Source organism: Neomonachus schauinslandi, chromosome 9, assembly GCF_002201575.2.
Source record: "Neomonachus schauinslandi chromosome 9, ASM220157v2, whole genome shotgun sequence".
NCBI classification, from domain to species: Eukaryota; Metazoa; Chordata; class Mammalia; order Carnivora; family Phocidae; genus Neomonachus; species Neomonachus schauinslandi.
In genome coordinates, this window is record NC_058411.1 from 73,217,926 (window position 1) to 73,242,012 (window position 24,087).

Consider the following 24,087-nt stretch of genomic DNA (forward strand, 5'->3'; position numbering starts at 1 on the left):
CATAAATTTGTTTTTATCACAGTTCAAAAATCATGTTCATCTTTTTGTTATTATTTTGTCATTTTATTTCTCATGTCAGGGAGTCACCTGTCCACAAATTATAAAAGCTGAAAGGTGGGGCACCTGGGTCGCTCAGTCGGTTAAGCGACCAACTCTTGATTTTGGCTCAGGTCATGATCTCAGGGTCATGAGATCAAGCCCCGAGTCGTGCTTCATGCTCAGTGTGGTCTCTCCCACTCCCTCTGCCCCCCACCCCCTGTTTGTGCACATTCTCTAAATAAATAAATAAATAAATAAAATCTAGAAAAGAAAAGTTGAAAGGCATCTTTGTGTAGGTTCAGAATGGTTGAATAAGCATTTGGACCTAGTGGAGAGAAATGTAATGAGATTACAGTGACGTGGCCTGTTGAGGGGGCAGAGTAATTAGAGCGGTTAATGAGCAGAAGATGTTTATAGGCAAGCAATTGAGAGACTTCCATATGTAAGGCACTTACCAGCTACTGTGAGGAAAAAGCATAAATAAATGTACCTTCACTATGTAAGGTATTGGATACAGGACAATAGAAGAATATCTTTTTTTTTTTAAAGATTTTATTTATTTATTTAAATAGAGAGAGCCAGAGAGCACAAGCAGGGGAGCAATAGAAGGAGAGGGAGAAGCAGGCTTCCCGCTGAGCAAGGAGCCCGATGCGGGGCTCGATTCCAGGACCCTGGGATCAAGCAGTGAGCCGAAGGCAGACGCTTAATCATCTGAGCCACCCAGGCGCCCCAATAGAAGAATATCTTAAGAGAGAGAGACATACATATCTCTTTTGTCTGGAGTGATTAGTGTAGGTACCTGTAAAAGAATAAAATCTGGAACTTGATGGACGATCCATTCAAATAGCTAAGATCTGAACAGAAGAAGAAAAAGGTCCTAGGAATGGGAACAAACACATAAGGAGTAGGTGGGAGATCGCTGTAGCAGACGAGTACTGGATCCTTTGAGTATTAGAATAAATAATTTGTATGCTGTTTTCCCTACAGGATTGTGGTTGCCTGAATAGCAGTTCCCAAAGATGTCCAGGTCCTAATCCCTAGAACTGGCAGATGTTACTTTATGTGGCAAAAGAGACTTTGCAGATATGATTAAGTTAAGGAGCTTGAGATGATTATCTGGGTTGGTCCTGAGGGCAATTATAAGTGCTCCCATAAGAGGAGTGTGGTCATTTGACTACAACAGAAGAAGACAATGTGACTGCAACAGGATAATTGCAGAGCATTTACCTTAGCTTACGGTTGGGCAAAATCATCTAACACAAAGCCAAATCTTTTTCTTTGATCAGCCCCCAAATTCCTCAAACTCACTACAATTCTTGTCTTTATATGGTGATCCCAAAGTCTGCCCAAGTCTTTGTTTTTTTCTCCCTGTTAACAAAATTCTAAAGGTGTGGCAAACGATCAGCCAATCACCACTAAGACTTGTTATATGACTTCATATTTTAATTTTTTTTTTAAAGATTTTATTTATTTATTTGAGACAGAGAGAATGAGAGACAGAGAGCACGAGAGGGAGGAAGGTCAGAGGGAGAAGCAGACTCCCTGCCGAGCAGGGAGCCCGATGCGGGACTCGATCCCGGGACTCCAGGATCATGACCTGAGCCGAAGGCAGTCGCCCAACCAACTGAGCCACCCAGGCGCCCCATATTTTAATTTTTTAAAACAGCTTTATTGAGATGTAATTGACATATGATAATGGAATGTATTTAAATAATCTAATTTCCTAAATTTTGACATGGGTCTACGCCCATTAAATCATATCCAACATTTACCAAATTTCATGTCCTTTAGTTATTCCTTCCTCTCACCTGTCCCCACCCTCCATCCCCCAGCAACCATTGATCTGTTTTCTTTTCATTATAGATTAATTTCTGTTTTCTAGAGTTTTATAGAAATGGAATCATACACTATGTATGATGCTTTGTTTGGCTTCTTTAACTCAATTTAGTTATTTTGGGGTTCATCGGTGTTGTGTGTATCATAGATAGATAGATAGATGCATTGCATTTAATACGGATGTATAGTGTTTATCAGTTTTCTCTTCAATACTGCTTTAACAGGATCCCATAAATTTTGCTATGCTGTGTTTTCGTTTTCAACAGTATTCAGATCAAAATATTTTCTAATTTCCATTTGATTTCATGTTTGCTCTATGGGTTATTTAGAATTGGTTTATTTAGTTCCCAAATGTTTTGAGATTTTTGAGAGGTCTTTCTCTTATTCCTTTCTAATTTCATTCCAATGTCAGAGAATATAGCTTGTTTAACTTGAATCCTTTTGAGTTTATTAAGACTTGTTTTGTGACAGAAAATTTGGTGTATCCTGGTAAATGTTCTGCAGGCACTTGAACAAGTGTGTATTCTGCTTTTGTTGTCCAGAGTATTCTATAAATGTCAGTTGGGGTAAATTGGTTGTTAATGTCATTCAAGTCTTCAGTAGTCTTGCTGATTTCCTGCCTACTTGATCTATCAGTTATTGAGAAGTGGATATCGAAAGCTCAAATTATAATTATGGATTTGTTCACTTCTCCTTATAGTTTTTTTTTTTTTAAGATTTTATTTATTTATTTGACAGAGAGAGACACAGCGAGAGAGTGAACAGAAGCAGGGGGATGCGAGAGGGAGAAGCAGGCTTCCCGCTGAGCAGGGAGCCCGATGCGGGGCTCGATCCCAGGACCCTGGGATCATGACCTGAGCCGAAGGCAGATGCTTAACGAATGAGCCACCCAGACACCCCTCCTTATAGTTCTTTCTATGTTTGCTTTGTGTAATTTGAAGCCCTAATTTTAGGGCCATAAAAATTTAGAACCATTATGTCTTGTTGTTTAATTGACCCTCTTATCATTCAGAAGTGGCCCCCTTTAGCCTTGGTAATATTCTTTGCTTTGAAATCTACTTTGTCTGGTATTGCTCTACCACTCCAGCTTTCTTTCAACAAGCGGTAGTATGGTAAATGTTTTGACATCCTTTACTGTTAATCTATTTGAGTCTTCATATAAAGTGTATTTTTTGTAGACGGTGTATATTGAAGCTTGTTTTTTTTTTTTAACCCAGTCTATCACTAGCTTTGAATTGGTATGCTAAGACCATTTATATTTAATGAGATTAATGATATAGGTTAGTTGGAGTCTAACTCTCGCTATTTGTTTTATTTGTCCCTTCTCTCCTTTGCTCCCTTTTTCTGATTTTGGGGCCTTCGCTTGATTTATCAAATTTTTTATGATTCCAGTTTTTTCTCTTTGTTGACTTTTTAGCTATAGCTCTTTGTTTTAATTCAGTGGTTGCATTAGGATTTATAGTATATATCTATGACTTATCATAGCTTACTTTCAATTGATATTGTACTACTTCACTTACAGTAAAAAACCTTACGATAATATACTTACAGTCCTATTGCTATTGTTCACCATGCATTTTACTTTGAAATACCATATAAATCCCATTATACATTGCTACAAGTTTTGTTTAGTCTGTTTTATTTTATTTAATTTTTTAAAGATTTTATTTATTTGAGAGAGAGCACGCGCCAGTGGGGTAGGGGCAGAGGAGGGCAGAGGAGGAGGGGGGACGGACAAGCAGACTCTGGGCTGAGCACAGAGCCTGACTCGGGGCTCCATCTTATGACGCTGAGATCATGACCTGAGCCAAAATGAAGAGTCAGACATTCAATCGACTGAGCCACCCAGGCACCCCTAGTCTGTTTTATTTTAAATAAATTTTAAAAATAAACAAAAATCATATTCATTTGCCCATGGAGTTACCATTTATAGTGTTCGTCATTCTTTTGTGTAGATTCATATCTCCAACTGGTATAATTTTCTCTCTGCCTCTTTGCCTTTCCTTTACAACGTCTTGTAGTGAGAGTTTGCTGGTGATGCATTCTTCAAGCTCTGCAATCTGAAAATGTGTTTATTTTGCCTTAGTGTTTTAAAGATATTTTTGCCAGGTATAGAATTTCTGTGTCTAATTTTCTTACTGTGAGTACTTTAATAATGTTTTCCTACTCAATTCTTACTTATATTGTTTCAGATAAGAAATCTAACATCACCCTCATCTTTGCTTCTCCTGGCATAGCATGTCTTTGTTTCTGAGGCTGCTTCTAAGGTTTTCTTTTCATTATTAGGTGAGTTTTGTTTTTTTTTTTCTTTCCAATTTGGTTATGATGTGCCTCGGTATGGTTTCCTTTGTTTTTGTGCTTGGAGTTTGTTGAGCTTCTTTGGATTTGTGAACTTATACTTTCCATCAACTTTTGAAAGTGTTTGGCCACTACTTCTTCTAATTTTTTTTTTCTTTCCACCTGCTTCTTTTTTTCAGGGACTCAAATTATCCATCTGAGGTCACTTGAATTCACCCTACAGCTTGCTGATGCTCTTTTCACTCTTTGTTTTGTTTTCTTGTTCTGTGTTTCACTTGGATCATTTCTGGAATCTTCAAATTCACTAAACTTTCTTCTGCAATATCTAATCTGCCATTAATCCCATCTGGAGTATTTTTCACCTCACACATTTTAGTTTGTATCTTTATAGCTTGATTTGTGGGGCGCCTAGGTGGCTTAGTCATTAAGCGACTGCCTTCGGCTCGGGTCATGGTCCCAAGGGTCCTGGGATCGAGCCCCACATCGGGCTCCTTGCTCAGCAGGAGGCCTGCTTCTCCCTCTCCCACTCCCCCTGCTTGTGTTCCCTCTCTCGGTGTGTTTCTCTCTGTCAAATAAATACATAAAATCTTTAAAAATAAAAAAATAAAAAATAAATCTTGATTTGTTTGTTTGTTTTTTCCTATCATCCGTGAATCTACTTAATTTTTTGCACATAAGAAGTACAGTTATAGTGAAATAAGTCAAGCAGAGAAAGTCAATTATCATATGGTTTCACTTATTTGTGGAACATAAGGAATAGCATGGAGGACATTAGGAGAAGGAAGGGAAAAATGGGCAGGGGGAATTGGAGGGAGAGATGAACCATGAGAGACTATGGACTTTGAGAAACAGGGTTTTAGAGGGGAGGGCAGTGATGGGTATTAAGGAGGGCACGTACTGCATGAAGCACTGGGTGTTATACGAAAACAATGGATCGTGGATCACCACATCAAAAACTAATGATGTATTGTATGGTGACTAACATAACATAATAAAATTAAATAAAATAATTATATAAAAAAAAGGAGAAGTACAGTTATAATGATAGTCTTAATGTCTTTATTCTGTGCCTGTTTGGGGTCAAATTCAATTGAATGATTTTTGTCCTCATTATGGTTTGTGTTTGCCTGCTTCCTTTCATGCTTAGTAATTTTTTTAAAGATTTGATTTATTTATTTGAGAGAGAGAGAGCACAAGCAGGGGGAGAGGCAGAGGGAGAGAGACAAGCAGACTCCCCACTGAGTGGGGAGCCCCAATATAGGGCTCAAACCCAGGAGGACCCTGAGATCATGACCAGAGCTGAAGTCAGACACTTAACCGACTGAGCCACCCAGGTGCCCCTCATGCTTAGTAATTTTTGATTGGATGCCAGATGTTTGAATTTTACCTTGTAAGAATATTTTTGTATTCCTGTAAATCTTCTTGAACTTTTTTCTGGGATACACGCAAGCTATTTGGAACCACACTGATCCATTTGATTTGTTAGGTGGGTGCAGAGCAGTCACAGTCTAGGGCTAATTATTCCCCACTACTGAGGCAAGACCTTCCTGAATATTCTATCTAATGCCCCATGAATTTTTACTTTATCCAGCCTGGCTAGTGGGGTTAGGCACTATTTCTTCTGATCCTTTTAAGATTTTTATTTATTTATTTATTTGAGAGAGAGAGAGAGAGCATGAGAGGGGGGAGGGTCAGAGGCAGAAGCAGACTCCCCGCTGAGCTGGGAGCCTGATGCAGGGCTCAATCCCGGGACTCCAGGATCATGACCTGAGCCAAAGGCAGTTACTTAACCAACTGAGCCACCAGGCGCCCATCTTCTGATCCTGTTTATCATGTGTGTGGTTTTCTCCCACACATATGATAAACAGTACACTGATGAAAGAGAAATTCTTCATAGCACAAGAAATTGTCATACTTTGGGGTCTTGATGGCTCCAAGGGATGTTAGTGGCTTTTGTGTTAAGTTTTAAAAATATGATCTAGAAGGTGAGGCAACAACAACACTATGTTCCATATCAAGACAATTTGTAACAGCAAGAAAAATTGTGATGTTTCCACTCAACACCCACATACCACAACTGAACTTTCTGTTTTACCAGGACAACTTCCGATACTTTGACTTTCCTAATTAAGTAAGAAAGGCAGAAGACACTTAAAATACTAACAGAGGTAAGTTTTACTGCCACCCTTAAGAGCTGGGGTTTTGGTGCAGATATGTTGGATTTAGAAAAGAAAGTCATTGATCTTTTTATGACCCACAAAAATCACATTTTTCTCTAGATTTTCTCAACCTGACATCATTCTCAGTTTGGTTGTCGAAGTAAAGGTCAGAAGCATAAATATTGCCTCAAAATGTTTATGGAAAGTATAAATGTGAAGGTGGCTAGATTTTTCTTACTGAATTCAACTAAGAGATGCTCTGGGATTTACTCATAAAGGTAAGTCTAATTCTAAGGACTGAGGTTTTATCTTTGCTTAACCACTCAAACTAAGGAACTGACTTTTCCTGATGCTGAAAAAAGTGGAAGTTCACTGATATCAAAATGCAGCAATCTGGGCGCCTGGGTGGCTCAGTTGGTTAAGCGACTGCCTTCGGCTCAGGTCATGATCCTGGAGTCCCTGGATCGAGTCCCGCATCGGGCTCCCTGCTCGGCGGGGAGCCTGCTTCTCCCTCTGACCCTCCCCCCTCTCATGCGCTCTCTCTCTCTCATTCTCTCTGTCTCAAATAAATAAATAAAATCTTTAAAAAAAAAAATGCAGCAATCTGAGAAATTGGCACTTAACATTTAAGAACATGCCCAAGCCAGCTCTTTAAAAAATCCATTTAAGTGACATTTCTTTAGGATTACTTATTTTAAATTCGAAAAATAGACAGCTTTAAAGATAACAATAAGAAATCAACCATTCAGAAATAATAGTTTATTGAGGTTTTGTTTTGGTTCCCTCCCCCCCCCACCATGTAATCTATATTTCCATTAATTTGGATCATGTTGTAGATATAATTTAATGTTTTATTTTTCTCCTGGCCATTGGTAATGGACATTTGCTACTCTTGTATTTGGTTTCCATTCCTTTCTTGTGTTGCAGGGAATAACCCTTCTGTCAGCAACTGGAATTCTGCTGGAGTTTTTCTTTCCTTTTTTTTTTTTAAGATTTTATTTATTTACTTGAGAGAGAGTGAGAGAGAGCATGAGGGCGGGAGGGAGAGGGAGAAGCAGACTCCCCCGCTGAGCAGGGAGCCCGACGTGGGGCTCGATCCCAGATGCTTAGCTGACTGAGCCACCCAGGGGCCCCTCTGGTGGAGTTTCTTTTTTTAAGATTTTATTTGTTTGTCAGAGAGAGAGAGAGAGCACAAGCAGGGGGAGCGGGAGGGAGAGGGAGAAGTGGACTCCCCCACTGAGCAGGGAGCCTGATGTGGGACTCCATCCCAGGACCCCCAGATCATGACCCCAGCCAAAGACAGACAGTTAACTGACTGAGCCACCCAGGCACTCCTCTGCTGGAGTTTTAATTCTGTGATTTTGTTTTTCCTTCTCAAAGGAGGACATGAGTTTCAGGTTGGCCAATCGGAGGACCCCACATTCCTGGATTTATGCATATGACAGGAACAAAGCCAATCAGTAAAGTATTTTCGAGATTGAATGGAAGTGGGAGAGCAGGACACTTCCTCCTGTGACCCTTAATGTAGGCTATAAAGGTGACAATGATTTTCTCTGCCATTACATGGAGAGACCCTGCATGAGAATGGAGTTAGCATAGAAAACAGTGGAGCAAGAGAGAAAACAAGACTGTAGCGAAGGACTTCATTTCTTCATCCCACTGTGCCTCTTGGACTTGTTTTCTGTGAGTTAATACAGTTCCTCTTATGTTTAAGTTAATTTGTTTGGCACTTCTGTAAGTTGTAACCAGACAGTCCTACTAGTATAATATTAAAAATATCTCATATTTTTAAAATTTCATTGATTAATATATATGTAAATTCTGGAAAACAATCCAAAGAATATATAATTGCATGACTATAGAATACTATCTCAAATATTAGCTCTTATCGCAATGGTTATTATTGTTTTTATCATATTTATGAACATGTCAGACTCAATTTAACTTTTTTTTTTTTTAAGATTTTATTTATTTATTTGACAGAGAGAGACACAGTGAGAGAGGGAACACAAGCAGGGGGAGTGGGAGAGGGAGAAGCAGGCTTCCTGCAGAGCAGGGAGCCCGATGCGGGGCTCGATCCCAGGACCCTGGGATCATGACCTGAGCCGAAGGCAGACGTTTAACGACTGAGCCACCCAGGCGCCCCCAATTTAACTTTTCCTATAATTTTTGGATATTTATGTTTTCAAATTTCAAATTTTTGTCTCTATTAAATAAAGCTTGCTGTCCATGTTTCCATATAAATTAATAGAATTCTACCTATTAAAACTAGGGGGAAATTATCAGCTTTTTAAAGCTTTGCATTATATTTGCCAACTTTTTCATTCTAATCACAAATGCATGATTGCCCATAATTTTTGGCAATTTGAAAGATACACTTTTAGTTTTTCCTTTTGTGACTGAGGCTATATAACTATTATATGATCAGAATCCACTGATGCCTCATTGTAAGATCTGTTAAAAATCTTGCATTTTAAAAATGATCTACTTTTAAAAGACAACTTAATAATCTCTCTGAAATATGTATTTGTCTACCTAAGGGGCCTATGACTCATGTCAATCTTTTACTTTGGTAAAAATAGTGGTTAAATACAGAGTCCTGATCAGGGACCCAGGACCTGCATCATAGAAGAAGCTCAGGACCCACAAGTTCTCGCAGGCTCTTCCCTGCCTATAAATCTAAGCTTCCCTAACCCTCCCAAGCAAGTTTCAAAGCACTGAGGAAAAGTAGGACTCAATCAGAGTACACTCATGTTCAAAGCAGCATTATTCACAATAGCCAAAAGGTGAAAGCAATGCATCTCATTTTTTTCCCAAAAACATTTACTGAAAAGGCCTAACACTTTCCCCACTATTTGGGGATGTTTTTTATATCATAAATTACATTTTTATGTATACTAAAGAAGTGCTTCTCAAACTTTCCTGGGCTAAGACTCACCTTGTGCGTTTGTTAACAGTGCGAATGTATGGGCCCGTTCACAGAGATTTTGATTAATGAGGTCTGAGGAAAAACCAAGGAATCTGTAACCCATAGGGAGGTCAAGTGGTTCTGCTGTGAGGCTTCCAGGCAAAAAAAGAAACATCCTATGAGCATGTTTCAATGCCATCTGTTCTGTGTTTTCTTCTTCTTCTTCTTTTTTTTTTTTAAGATTTTATTTATTTATTTGACAGAGAGAGACACAGCGAGAGAGGGAACACAAGCAGGGGGAGTGAGAGAGGGAGAAGCAGGCTTCCCGCCGAACAGGGAGCCCGATGTGGGGCTTGATCCCAGGACCGTGGGATCATGACCTGAGCTGAAGGCAGACGCTTAATGACTGAGCCACCCAGGCGTCCCTGTTCTGTGTTTTCTGTTTCTGTCTCTGTCTGTCTGTCTTGCCCATTTACTGCTCATCTCCATTCGTACCCTCTGCCCCAAGCAACCACTCATCTACTTTCTGTCCTCTCTGTGCTAACTTTTGAACAAGCAGATGAATGCATGGGGGTTGTTTTATTAGATATTAAAATATTTTATAAAAAGAAAATAAGTAAAAGCATATTACTGGCCCAGGAATAGATAAAACTATCATCAAAACACAATAGGTAGTTCAGAAACAGAATTATTTAATATATAAGGTAACTTTTAAATTAGAGGTGAGAGGGGCGCCTGGGTGGTGCAGTCGGCTAAGCGTCGACTCTAAAAAAATTGTTTAAAGACACATACATACATAAGAGGTGAGAGAATGGATTTCATTCCCCAAATAACTGGTACTGGGATTATGAACAAATCATGTGAAAACAAAACCCACCTCTCACTATACTTAAAAATAAATTCCAGATGGGTCAAAGACTTAAGTTTTTTTATTTTTTATTTATTTTATTTTTTTTAAAGATTTTATTTATTTATTTGAGACAGAGAGAATGAGAGAGAGAGAGCACATGAGAGGGGGGAGGGTCAGAGGGAGAAGCAGGCTCCCCGCCGAGCAGGGAGCCGGATGCGGGACTCGATCCAGGGACTCCAGGATCATGACCTGAGCCGAAGGCAGTCGCTTAACCAACTGAGCCACCCAGGCGCCCCTTAAGTTTTTTTAAAAAATCCATAAAAGTCGCAAAATGGAACAGAAGCGAAAATGCATATATTTTCGGCTGAGAAAGGATTTTGACAAGGATGAAACTACAAGTTGAATTCATAAATAAAGGATTAAGAAGTTTAAGATATAAGAACCAAGGAGGTGTCCCAGGCAGGGCGTGATGCGTGTCCTCAGCAGGAGCCTGAGCTCTGCTGTCCATGCACCTGCTGTCCTGTTCGCTCCAGCCCAAGACGCCGCAGAGGCTCCAGGCTCTCCTTTATGGCACTGTGTGCTGAGCTCCCTGGACTGTCACAATGGGCTCACTCTCCTGAAGATACTCCCTGGGGGAGTCTGATGAGAGTGTGCAAGCAGGGACGGGAGGAAGGGCTTCTGAATCTGGTCACACCAAGACTGCCCACTCTTACAACACCGCTAGTTTTTCCTCCCAGTCCGATTCTCTGCTCTCCTGCCTTCACTCTTCCTGTTCTCTCCACTTGCTCACGTGTCCCCCAACATCTGCCTTTCTTTAACCCCTCCATTCTCTGATTTTTTTTCTACTCACGTACACACGGGTTGCATCCAACCTGGAATCAGAGGCTCTCCGTCTGCATCTGCACGTCAGTCCGGGTGTGCGGGTTATGAGTATTAGAGAATCCCTCAGGCTGCCAGGGGCACAGAGGAGTAAGACAACCCAGGACCCTGCTCCTGCAACAGCACAGATAGGCTCCGTGGCACGGCGGCCAATTTCTCACAGCATCCTAGTGGTTCAAAGACAGTTCTAGTTCTGGCCACTTTTGTGATCTCTCTGTTTCTGTTAGTCTCTACTAATAGTTACAAAGACAGCATGGAGAAGGAAGTACACATTAGCCTCAGGAAGGGAAACTAGACTGATGAGGGCCATAGAATTGCAGTGGAGAGCAGAGATGTGGACATTCAGAAAGACTTGTGACCTGGGCTTGAGCCAGGGTTCTGCCGGAGCCAGGGTAAAATTTTAAGCAACCTCCTTTCACAAAGAGATGCTAATTACAATGCAAACAAAAACAATACTAAAAGACAACATGTTTATCAAAGGTTGTTTGGATGATGAAAATGGTTATATATATATATATATATATATATATATATATATATATATATATAGTGCTTAGCATAGGGCTTGGCACATCACTGCTCATTACATCAGCCATTATTATTTATTATTTTTATTTTATTTTGGGGTGACCCCAAGAATGTATGTATTTCAGCTGCTCAGACCTGTTTTTCTCCCTTTCCACTCCAAGCTCCTGTGCTCTTAGGGGAAGCCAGTACCCGCCATATTAGGATCTCTCCAGCCCAGACCTGGAAACATCCATTCTCTGAAGCACAGACAAGACAAAGACTGAACGAGGTAAAGAGGCCACAGGCAGAGGTAGGCCTGGAAACCTGCTCTCCAGTGTTCCTAAGGTACTTACCTTTCTCTGGGAGGAAAGCCTCCTTGGAGAGTTCATGATTAACAGCCAGATTTGGAATAAAAATGGAAAATGAGGGGTGCTGGGTGGCTCAGTCGTTAAGTGTCTGCCTTCGGCTCAGGTCCTGATCCCAGGGTCCTGGGATCGAGCCCCACATCGGGCTCCCTGCTCCACTGGAAGCCTGCTTCTCCCTCTCCCACTCCTCCTGCTTGTGTTCCCTCTCTCACTGTGTCTCTCTCTGTCAAATAAATAAGTAAAATCTTAAAAAAAAAAAGAAAGAAAAAGAAGTGGAAAATGATAGCTAGGCCCAGGAGTTCCCTGTGAAAGCTGACACTTTGCACTAAAGGGCCGACTATATGCCCTGATGTCTAGCAATGGGGCACAATTCCCACGACACGTGTTACTGCTGCTCAGGCTCCTGCAAGGGAAGTTATAAATTATTTAACATCATGACCATGAAGCTTAGTAATAACATGCTTCATCAGTATGTACCAAATTCGATGTTTTCATTTCTTTTTAAAGTAGGACCATTTTTTTTGAGAGAGAAAGGGGTGGGGAGAGGGAGAAAGAGAATCTTAAGCAGGCTCCACACTCAGCGCGGAACCCCGACTCGGGGCTCGATCCCACGACCCTGAGATCATGACCCGAGCCGAAATCAAGAGTCAAATGCTTAACCAACGGAGCCACCCAGGTGCCCCTAAAGTAGTACAATTTTTTAAAAATGTAAGTCATCTCAGTTTTACACATTTGCGTAGGAAAGACACTTGCTCACGTGTATTTAAAGTCCTGGGGGATATTGGTGCAGGCTGCTGTGGGGTGAACAGATAGGGGGACTCACAGAGAGGCCGGAAAGTAAGGACTGAAATCTCTGATGGTGAGGTTACCATAACTGCCGAACAGGCACACAGGGTGGAGGGAGATTAGGGATGTGAAACCTGGTCACAGCAAAACCAGGAAGTCTACCGGAGAGAACAAGATAGGATGAACCCCCCCCCCACCACACACACACACACAACAAGGTAAGTGATGCACCTGAGTGGTCAGAGGAGGCTGCACAGTGGACCGAGCAGCTCCCGGCAATGAGGTCGTGGTGAAAGCCGACACACAAAGAAGCAGCAGACGGTGATGCTCTGACCCAAGGTTCCTGGCTTGATCCCTTCTCCCAGGGCAGCTACCATCAGAGATGAGCCAGAGGACGAGTCCTAAGATGAAGAATCTTCCTCCGGACAGCAGGGGGAGGGGAGGGAGGATGACTTACGGCTCTTTGCAGTGCAAGTTCACAACTCCTAAGAAGGGGACAGACACAACTGTTCCAGAGGGCGGCAGCCCGGGAGCCTCCTCCCCGCCTCTCTCCCCCCACTGCTGTCCTGCCCTCCATCTCTCCTTTGCTCTCTTCCTCATCCTTCCTTGTTTCCTGCTCTCTCCCTTTCTCTCCCTCCTTCCTTCCCCTTCTCCTCCCACGTCCACAGTCTTCTAGACTGACTAGGGGCATGGGAAGGCTACTTTTCAGTCCATGTTTCAGAATATTGAAATATATGCCGAGTTGTCAATTGGAAAATTGCCCAAAGCCTTAGAGCGCAGAACAGCAATAAGTGGCAGAAATGAACACGTGCTGCTGGGGGGCAGAAGCAGGCACAGTGGCGCAGGGCCCCCATCTCCTTCTCTCTCCTAGTCCCCCCCGCCCCACGGAGAACATGCCGACTCTGATCGCCGCGCGGCCCCTGGCTCTGCTGCTTCTGCTCCTGCAGCCACTACAATTTAAGATTTTGCGTGTCGGTCTCAATAAGTCAGAGGAAGAGATAGAACAGTTTGAAGATTACTTGGAGGAGTTGCACAGCTCAGGACCTGCCAAACCTCTGACCAAGGAGGCTTTCCAAAGACGTACGATTATCGATCCTGAAAGACCACTAATTGATCCAGACTACTGTACTGATGAAATGAAGATGAAAAATGTTCACGACAAATTCCGTTGTGTCAGAGAACATTTCTTCCTCCAAACAGCATATGAGGACTTGCAAAAGATCTGTAAAAACGTATTTGTGCCTTGTAAGAATGGAGTTAAGAAATGTCACAGGAGCAGGCAACTAGTAGAAGGGGTGTATTGTAATTTAACGAGAGGAGCTAGAATGTCAGACTGTGAATATGAATCTTCTTATAGGAAGGGCCATGTCCTTATCACTTGTCAATGGCAAGAGGATATTCAAGAAATTATTCCTGCTTACGTAAATGATATTATGGTTTTAGATACTGATGTCAAGGATAATAGCCTCTTCCGCAATGAAGCGCAGTGGCCGTTCTAAAAGAGCATTCCCTAAAAAATCAGGAGTCGGAGGATGTCACCTGCCCATGCTGATCCTTGCAAGTTAAAGTCGAGAATGGCCATCTTGATCCCATTCATTTTAATCATCCACCTCCTTCCCTTCTCCTCACACCATGCAAAGGCGACGTGGGCTAAGTTCATCGATGGCCCTCTGAGATGTGGTTTCAAACAGGTCAAGAAATTTAGCATATTTTGAGTGTGTTATGAGGATGAATGCCTGCAGTGAAGGAAGAGCCAGCTCCCAAGAGGAACGGGAAATGATAGTCTAGAGTGTGCTCCTGAGTTGTATTCATGTGAATCTCTGGTTCAGTAGAACTAATGAAATGCATTGACCTAGTGAAGTGTATCCGGTATGGCTATGCGGGGTTTCTGGGTTTGGAAATACCTTTTTCTGTAACATAATTTGAAGGGAAAAGAAATCAAAGCTCCTCAAGAAATTGTGCAATTCAACTTTCCAGTACTATGTTTCTAGACATTTCACTTGTTCTGTTCTTTCCATACAATGAAATACTCAATGAGAACATGAAGGTGTAGATTCTAATAGGAGACATCTCAGGATAAATACCTAAATATTCAGGATAGCAAGTTCCCCGAAGTACTTTTCAATTGTCCAATGCTGTGCTTGTAGATTCCCACATCTTTGCTTTAGATTAGACATCACTGTTCACAAAACTCCAAACGATTCCTCACTTTCTGGCACAGTCACCTTTATTTACAATTCCTTTCCTCACTTGCCAGTAGATGTGGCTTCATCTGAGAATACGCCACTTCCAAAAAAGGCTGGAGAATGTGTATGATAAAGGAAATGTGTCTGGGGGTGCCCGGGTGGCTCAGTCGTTAAGCATCTGCCTTCGGCTCAGGTCATGATTCCAGGGTCCTGGGATCGAGCCCCACATCAGGCTCATGCTCCGCGGGAAGCCTGCTTCTCCCTCTCCCACTCCCCCTGCTTGTGTTCCCTCTCTCACTGTATCACTGTCAAATAAATAAAATCTTTAAAAAAAAAAAAAAAAGGAAATCTGTCTGTCCAGTACATGTAATAATTTCTCTCCCTTTGTCTGTGAAATTCCTTAATGTCCTTTAATTATGAGTCTCAATAACTTACGGAAAATGGGATAAGAAGTAGTGAAGGGAGATGGTAGGGAGAGTGTCTATTACTTTTGCACATTGCACTGAAATCCAATCTGCTCATTTCTTCCCCAATCCTTATTCCTGTGGTCAGACTCAGAGCTAAGAGCCTACTTTATCCATCAGTTGATGTAAATAAGGGCCTAGGGCCAAGGACTGCCAGACCCCATTTCAGTGACTGTGGAAAGAACACCAGAAAATCCCCAAACTGCTGTTCACAAGGAAGCTTGGGACTTTTAATTGTAATGTCTGAGTGAATGAGGATCCCATCAAACTTTAGAAATCTCATGACATGCTCTAAAAGGCCACCTTTTATACATCAGCCAAAGAAGTTCTGCACAAAGGCTAGCCTGGGTATGTGCTATGGACCATCTCGTCTGGGCCACACTCATCTCACCTATCTCGGGATTATATAGCACACAATATATTTGTGAGAGTATGATATATTACAGTAAATAAGGCATAAAATAATCATAATATTATCACCTTCTCTCCAGATAAATGGTCAGATCCACACATTCGAAAACTAGAATCATGGTCCTAGAACAAGGATTATTTACACGGATTATTCTTTTTATCTAGTTTTGCATAAAAAAATCCAGATCCTGGCATCTATCCACCGGATTACTTAAGATAGATCAAAACTGTAATTTTCAGCTTTACCCATCGTAAGATTTCAAAAGATTTTCATCTAGTCTCCATTATCATTCTCTCTTCAATAATACCAAACTAATAGGATGAATAGTCCATAACTTCGACTCACATCACAATTTATTCTTTATGTTAGAATCCCAGTAACGCTGATGCAACAGTAATTTTTTTTTTTTTAAAGATTTTATTTATTTTTTGACAGAGAGAGAGACAGCGAGAGAGGGAACACAAGCAGGGGGAGTGGGAGAGGGAGAAGCAGGCTTCCCGCTGAGCAGGGAGCCCGATGTGGGGCTCAATCCCAGGACCCTGGGATCAGGACCTGAGCCGAAGGCAGACGCTTAACGACTGAGCCACCCAGGTGCCCCACAACAGTAATTTTTTAAAAGTGTGGTAAGATACACATAGCATACAATTTCCCACTTTCGTGTACACTTCAGTGGCGGTAAGTACATTCACACTGTTGTGCAACCATCCCAGTGGCCGTCTCCAGAAATTGTTCACCTTTCAAGATGAAGCACTGTGTGCATTAAACAATAACTCCCCTATTTACCCTTCCCCTCCGCCCCTGGCAACCACCATTCTACCTTCTCTTATGACTTTGACTACTCTAAATGCCTCAGAGAAATAGAACATACAGTATCTCTCCTTTTTGTGACTGGCTTATTCCACTTAACATCATGTTTTCAAGGTTCATCCATGTTGTAGCATGTGTCAGAGTTTCCTTCCTTTTTAAGGCTGAATAATATTCCATTGAATGTATATACTACATGGTGTTTATCCATTCATCCATTGATGGACACTTACTTGAGTTGCTTCTACTTTTGGGCTATTGCCAACAATGCTATTATGAATAAGGATGTACAAAGATCTGTTCAAGGTCTCACTTTCTATTCTTTTGGGTCTATGGCCAGAAGTGAAGTTGCTGGGTCATATAGTAATTTTTTTTTTTTTTTGAGAAACCACCGCACTCTTTTCCATAACAGCTGCACCATTTTATATTCCACCAGCCATGCACTGGGGCTTCAGTTTGTCTAATTCTCACCAAAACCTGTCAGTTTCTTTTTCTTTTTTTTTTAATAATAGCAATCCTAATGGGTGTGAAGTGGTGATACAACATTCATTTTAAATTTTAATTATTCAGTGAAGGAATGTAGGCAGCAGGATTTGTAAGAGTAAGGAGAAAAAAGTAGACACGGTGTTTGTCTCCTAATCAAAATAAACCCAACTGGTATTCTCCTTTGAAAATGTATGATGTGGGGTGCCTGGGTGGCTCAGTCGGTTGGGCATCTGCCTTCGGCTCAGATCATGATCCCAGGGTCCTGGGATCGAGCCCCGCATCGGGCTCCCTGCTCAGTGGGGAGCCTGCTTCTCCCTCTCCCTCTGCCGCCCCCCCCTGCTTGTGCTCTCTCTCTCTGTGTCAAATAAATAAAAATAAAATCTTAAAAAAAGAAAATGTATGATGTATATTACGTCACTAAATAAGAGCAGAAGAGGATAGTCCAGTAAGCAGAGAGCATGGTCGCTCCATCCCTTCTCTCCTAGCACAACATTCTCAAACGACACAAGGGGAAGTACAGAACCGAAGCTTGCACCTATCCCTGTGTTGCTCCTTATTGAAGAAAACTGAGGATGCCAGGCTGAACACTATTCGTTTGCCCCCGCGTATTTTCGTGCAAAATTGAATTCATATTTCTCATTGCATTTGGTGCATTCTATGAATTGCATCAAGTATGAGATAAATATTCTACCTGCTTTTCATGGTTAGAAGATTACAAAAGCTAGTAAATATTATCACGTTCCCCTTAAGAGATCAAAGGCGATACCTCCAGTGACATAGAGCCTCTGGACAGTGACTCTAGTCTATCAAAATAAGAAATAAAAGATACTTTATCCAAATGAGATTTTGAATTCAGGAACCCCTTTTCCACAAGACTGGACTCTGAGACTATGTTTTCCAACCACTAGGATATAAACTTCAAGAGAACAAGGGCATTCACGGTGATAATGAGTATATATATAAAAATGTGCCTACTTAACCCTTATTTCAAAATGTCAGTATTTGACATTATTCAATTGTTGAAGATTACCTTCCTGCTCTTATTAAAATATATTCATTATAAGTTAAGTAAAAGCAATTTACCACTTCAATATATGCTCTAATAGTAGTACCGGAGCAGAAGGAAGAACAATAGGTTTTGAGGATTTCTTTTTTTTTTTTTAAGATTTTATTTATTTATTTGACAGAGACACAGCGAGAGAGGGAACACAAGCAGGGGGAGTGGGAGAGGGAGAAGCAGGCTTCCTGCAGAGCGGAGAGCCCGATGCGGGGCTCGATCCCAGGACCTTGGGATCATGACCTGAGCAGAAGGCAGATGCTTAATGACTGAGCCACCCAGGCGCCCCAGTTTTGAGGATTTCAGGAAGCAAAATATGTTAGGGCTATTGGACTAGAAGCTTGTGAAAAAAATATAAAAAAGGGGGGTTCCCTTTTTTTTTTTTTTTTTTTTTAGGGTGGTACAGAAAGAGAGGGAGAGAGAGAGAATCTCAAGCAGGCTCTATGCCCAGCATGGAGAGAGGGATCACTTCTAAGAAAGGGATAGACATCAAGAATATGAGCGGGAGAACAGAAGAGTAAGAGAAAGAGTTATTTTTTCCCTATTGGGAATAGAGAGAGAAAATGAAAACAAGGCCTGGACATGAAGAGGTCTCTATACCAGAAATAAAATTTATGTCAGTAAAGGGCAACTTAAGGAGCACTGTTAGCACATGGGAAATCATCGGTGAATGCTATCCAATGTCTGTGTCAGGCAACAACATGGATGGGTCTTGAAACGTTAAGTGAATGGGCCAGACTCAAAAGAACAAATATTGTATGATTCCACTTATACGAGGTGCCTAAAATAATCAGATTCCTAGAGACAATGTAGAATGGTGGGGTAGTTTCAGGATGCGAGGAGTTCCTTCCGCATGCGTGTGAAGATGTGGGAAGGTGCCACCCCTCCCTAACAACAAGTACAAAGCTCAACAGACGAAAAAATCAACAACTCTTCTAGGATCTGTAAAAGAGTTGAGGAGAGGGCAAAGCGCTGCCCCCAAGATTGGAGAGACTTACAGGCAAATACAGAGACTAACACCTTAACGGAAGGGAGGTTCCTGAAGGGTGCTAAAGGAACTAGACCAAGGGGGCCAATAGCCAGAAGTGGCTTTAATGCCTTAGTCCTCTGGGTAAACAAAACAAAACCTAAGCCTGAAAAGCCTTGAGGTTAAAAAATTAAAACCTAAGGACAACCGATCACAAGCAGACAACTAGGTTTTCCCAAACAAGGGGACCATGTCAACTATAGCCAATTAAATAATTTCCTTGCTTTGCTTCCTACCTCTTTCTATAGAAGTCTCCCCTCACTCCTTTTGGTGAAGCGCTCCTAACCACTTCTGGTTTAGCACACAATTCGAATTGGTTTTTGCTCAAATAAACTGAAAAATTCAATACACCTCATTTTATCTTCAACAGGGGAAACCACTGTGGGAACCAATGCAGGGGTAGGAAAATCAGAACTGTCATTGATAAATTGCTGGAGGCTCAGTATGGACAACTCTGAGAGTTCAAAATTCCAGGAGACCCAGTCATGGGGAGGCCCCACAATTTTGTGAGATTTACTTCCCCAAGCTTGAACAGGCTTCCCAAATCACAGAAAAATCCCCTGGTGTTTCTGGCAGGGAGGGGAGAAAGCAACCATTTTTCCTCTGTTCTTAACACTCTGCTTTCTTAACAGATGCATGCTGTTCTTCTTAATAAACCTTGCCCTCAGGAGAAACTAGTTAACCCGAGGCTAACCTGCTAGGGAATTATCAGAGTCTAACTGACCTGGGGGAAGGAAAATACCCAACTCCAACCCACTCTAGACATCCTCTCCCCTGGAGAATCCAAGATAGGACAGACATGACACAAGTGAAATTTTTAAGAGCATCTGGAGAGTGTATAGTAGACTACACAGACCTGTTGTGCCTCAATAGCGATAATTCCTTTCTTCCTCTGGGGGTTGAATGGGAACCTCAAATTTTACCTGAGCACATAGTCACCCAAAATAAAAGAGTTTTTTTTCCAGGTTTCTTTGCAAGTAAAACTGTCCACATGACTAATTTCTAGACAGTGGGATGTCCACAGAAAGTGACCGAAATGAGTGAAACTTCTGAGACATATCCTTGAAGGGGAGGGAAACGCCCCTATTTTCCTTTTCTCTTTCCTAATGGCTGGAATAGAGACATGATGGCTGAGGCTAGAGGAGCCATCTTGGACCCTGACATGGAAGCCGCATGCTCGGTTTGAGCAAAACAAAACCGAACAACAAAATAGGAAGAGCCTGGGTATCTTACACCATGGAGCACTATTTCAGACCTAAACTGACTGTCACTGGACTTTAGAAAAAGAAATGTGAGAGAGAAATAAACACCTACCTTGTTTCAACCATTGTTATTTGAAGTTTCTTTCCCTGTCAAGACAATTCTAATTGATACATACAGGAATTGGGGAGAAGGGAGCATAATCATGTGTAGATGTAGGTGGTTACCATTTTTTTTTTAAGATTTATATTTATTTATTTGAGAGAGAGCATACGCTTACACGCACGCAGGGGAGGGGCAGAGGGAGAGAGAGTCTTAAGCAGACTCCACACTGAGTGTAGAGCCCAACACAGGGCTCGATCTGACAACTCTCAGATCACAGCCTGAGTCAAAACCAAAAGTTGGACGCTTCACTAATTGCACCACCCAGGTGCCCTAGCAGGTTGCTATTAAAGCAATTCCATCAATAACCCCAGACTGCTGAGGCCTGAGGAAATCTAGGTTGTCCATGTAGAGGCCTGGTGTGAATTTTAAGAATGACATGTAATGATATAATTAGAAAAACAAAAGCACGACAGCGACACCATCTGTGTTAGAGAAATATGACCTCTTTTAACTACTGCTTGATCCCCACTCTTTAACTCAAGTGTTCTGGCACGGGAGAACAGCAAAGAACATTCAAATATCAGGATTAGTAGGAACAACTCTTAGGTTGGGGAATTACAGTCTGAGTTGCATCACTGACTTATTTATGAGCCTGGAGGACCACAACAATTCTTGTATTTCATTAGCCTCAGATGATTCTTCTTAATCCGGAGACTGTGACAGGCAGAAATGAGGCTCTCTACACCCCAAGCCAAGACCCAAACTGAGATTCCCCATGCTTGGCATCCTCCGTATCCATCTCATGATTTATGACCGTGGCTCACAAGAAAGCTTTGTGAGAGACTCAAAATGCAGTCAGGTATCTACTGAATTTATGAATTAAATAATAAAATTTGCAATTTAAAATTAAAAGACTAAGGAAAAACTGTGGGTCTTATTTTTGTATTTTAACCAATTTAATTCCCATTGTTAAAACCAAAATGAAATTCTTTTTTTGTTTGTTTGTTTGTTTGTTGTTGTTTTTTATTCTTATGTTAATCCCCATACATTACATCATTAGTTCTAGATGTAGTGTTCCATGATTCATTGTTTGTGCATAACACCCAGTGCTCCATGCAGAACGTGCCCTCTTTAATACCCATCACCAGGCTAACCCATCCCCCCACCCTCCTCCCCTCTGGAACCCTCAGTTTGTTTCTCAGAGTCCATAGTCTCTCATGGTTTGTCTCCCCCTCCAATTTCCCCCCCTTCATTTTTCCTTTCCTTCTCCTAATGTCCTCCATGCTATTCCTTATGTTCCACAAGTAAGTGAAACCATATGATAATTGACTTTCTCTGCTTGACTTATTTCACTTAGCATAATCTCCTCCAGTCCCATCCATGTTGATGCAAAAGTTGGGTATTCATCCTTTCTGATGGCTAAGTAATATTCCATTGTATATATGGGCCACATCTTCTTTATCCATTCGTCTGTTGAAGGGCATCTTGGCTCTTTCCACAGTTTGGCTATTGTGGACATTGCTGCTATGAACATTGGGGTGCATATGGCCCTTCTTTTTACTACATCTGCATCTTTTTTTTTCTTTTTTTTTTCTTATGTTAATCCCCATACATTACATCGTTAGTTTTAGATGTAGTGTTCCATGATTCATTGTTTGTGCATAACACCCAGTGCTCCATGCAGAATGTGCCCTCCTCAATACCCACCACCAGGCTAACCCATCCTCCCACCCCCCTCCCCTCTAGAACCCTCAGTTTGTTTTTCAGAGTCCATCGTCTCTCATGGTTCGTCTACCCCTCCGATTTCCCCCGCTTCATTCTTCCCCTCCCGCAAAATGAAATTCTTAATAAGTATTTTGGAAAAACGGCTTGGGTGCACCAAAAAGCTCACATCAGCCCGCACACCCCATTCCTCAATAGGCCAATACAGTTGGCATGCCCTCGGTTGCTGCTCAGTGCTAAGTGTACAGAAGAATTCTGATGTTAGGCCTGGTGCCTGCCCTGGACCCTCTGTTTCTGGCTGAGGGCCAAGACAAGTGGACTGATGCCTCTGGACCTCACTGGAGACCTTGGGAAACCCCCCGGGGGCAGAGCTTGGGCCTGATCAAAGGACAGAGTTGATGGGTTAAAAAAGATAATGTAGGAAATTAGGAACATTCTGGTATGTGTCGTCCATGCACACACTGACCTCATTCACCTCATTATTCAGGAGGTATCAGTGGTCAGGTGTTCTCCCTAAGTGGGAACAGGTACTGTTTCCTTCTTATTCCAAACAGTAATCATAAAAATCATGAAACCTTCATGTCCAGGCTCCTATAGCCTCTAAGTATAAAATAAGGCTACTCTTCCATTAAAAAACTCATTTTAAAAACTTTTAAATACCCATTTCCCCAGACGGGCATGTAATCTCCCTGTAGTATCCTCGGGGGAACTTCTGAATCTCCTGGGGGTGCTGACTCCCTGCAATGGTCCTTTGGGTCCCTCCCACTGCTTTCTTCGTCCAGGGGTCACGTCCACGGACTGTCCTGCCGGAGGCTGTCATAAGCCTGCCTCCTCACTGATGCTGGCTTCGGGAGAGAGAGCCCCGCAAGCCCTTTAACCTTAGGCCCCAAGACACACTATTTCTTTCCCTTACTTATCCAGAGCAGAGCTGTGATTAGATAGAAACAGCTTTAAAATTAAATTTTAAGATAACTGGAACTTTTAAAATTCAAACAGCAATAAAATACATGGAAGTCAACATGGTTATATAAACCTCTTCGTCTTTGGAGATTTTTCCAAAGGATAGAGTCCTAGAAGTAAACTTTATGGTGTATGTGAGGATTTGATTTGTGATTGTCATTGAGAGGTACACATGTTTTGTGTGCTTTTCTATAACTAAGTTATACTTCAATTTTAATAGGCTTTAATTTTTTCTGGATCAAAGAAAAATTACATTTTAAAACCCAATGTATATTGCCAAGTTTTCTCCCAAAAAAGCTATATCAATGCATACTCTCATAATGCGTACTCTCAGTTTATTTAAATCCTTCTTACATTACTATCAAATATGTCATATTCCATTCTGATACATAAAAAATTCTGTTTGTATGGTTATTAATGAGGTTAAATATCTCAAATGTTTACTGACAATTTATTCTTTTCTTTTCTGAATTTCCTATTCATATACTTTGCATATTTTTCTACGGGCTTGTTTATGTTTATTGATCTTTGGAGCACTTTACATACAAGGTTTATTTTATTTGGGTATGAGTCCTTCTCGTGTATGTTGCAAATAGTTTTTCTATTTGGATGTTTCTTTTATAAACTTGTTTGTGATATCTTCTGTCATCCAGAGGTCTTAAAATTTATGCACCGAATTACAACTGATGACTTGCATATCCTTTAAATACATTTTCCTTTATCTTCTGCTTTGTTTTTATAATGTGATTTTCAAATGTCTTAAATTTTAAATATTTAATTCATATGAAATCTTTTTTAGTGTGTGATCCAAGATAGAAATCCAACTCTACTCACTTTCAAGAAAAAGTCTAATGTGTCTTCACTAGTTTCAGCTTCTGGCTGACTCCTGGTATGTGAGACGCTTGGCATAGAACTCAGTTGAGGCAAAATTCAGAACCTACTGAACTGTGAAATAATAAATAGATATTGTTTTAAGCCACTAAATTTGTAGTAATTTATTACACAGCAATAAAATAATGAATACAGCAAGATTGAGA

At 41.3% G+C, this 24,087-nt stretch overlaps 1 protein-coding gene across 1 annotated transcript; it reads left to right on the forward strand.

Annotated features, from left to right (window-relative positions):
- Positions 1-13,520: 13,520 nt before the first annotated feature.
- Positions 13,521-14,126, forward strand: RNASE9 (ribonuclease A family member 9 (inactive)). The gene has a single exon (XM_021695703.1). It carries the CDS (start codon positions 13,521-13,523, stop codon positions 14,124-14,126), a length of 606 nt encoding a protein of 201 aa, XP_021551378.1.
- Positions 14,127-24,087: the final 9,961 nt, after the last annotated feature.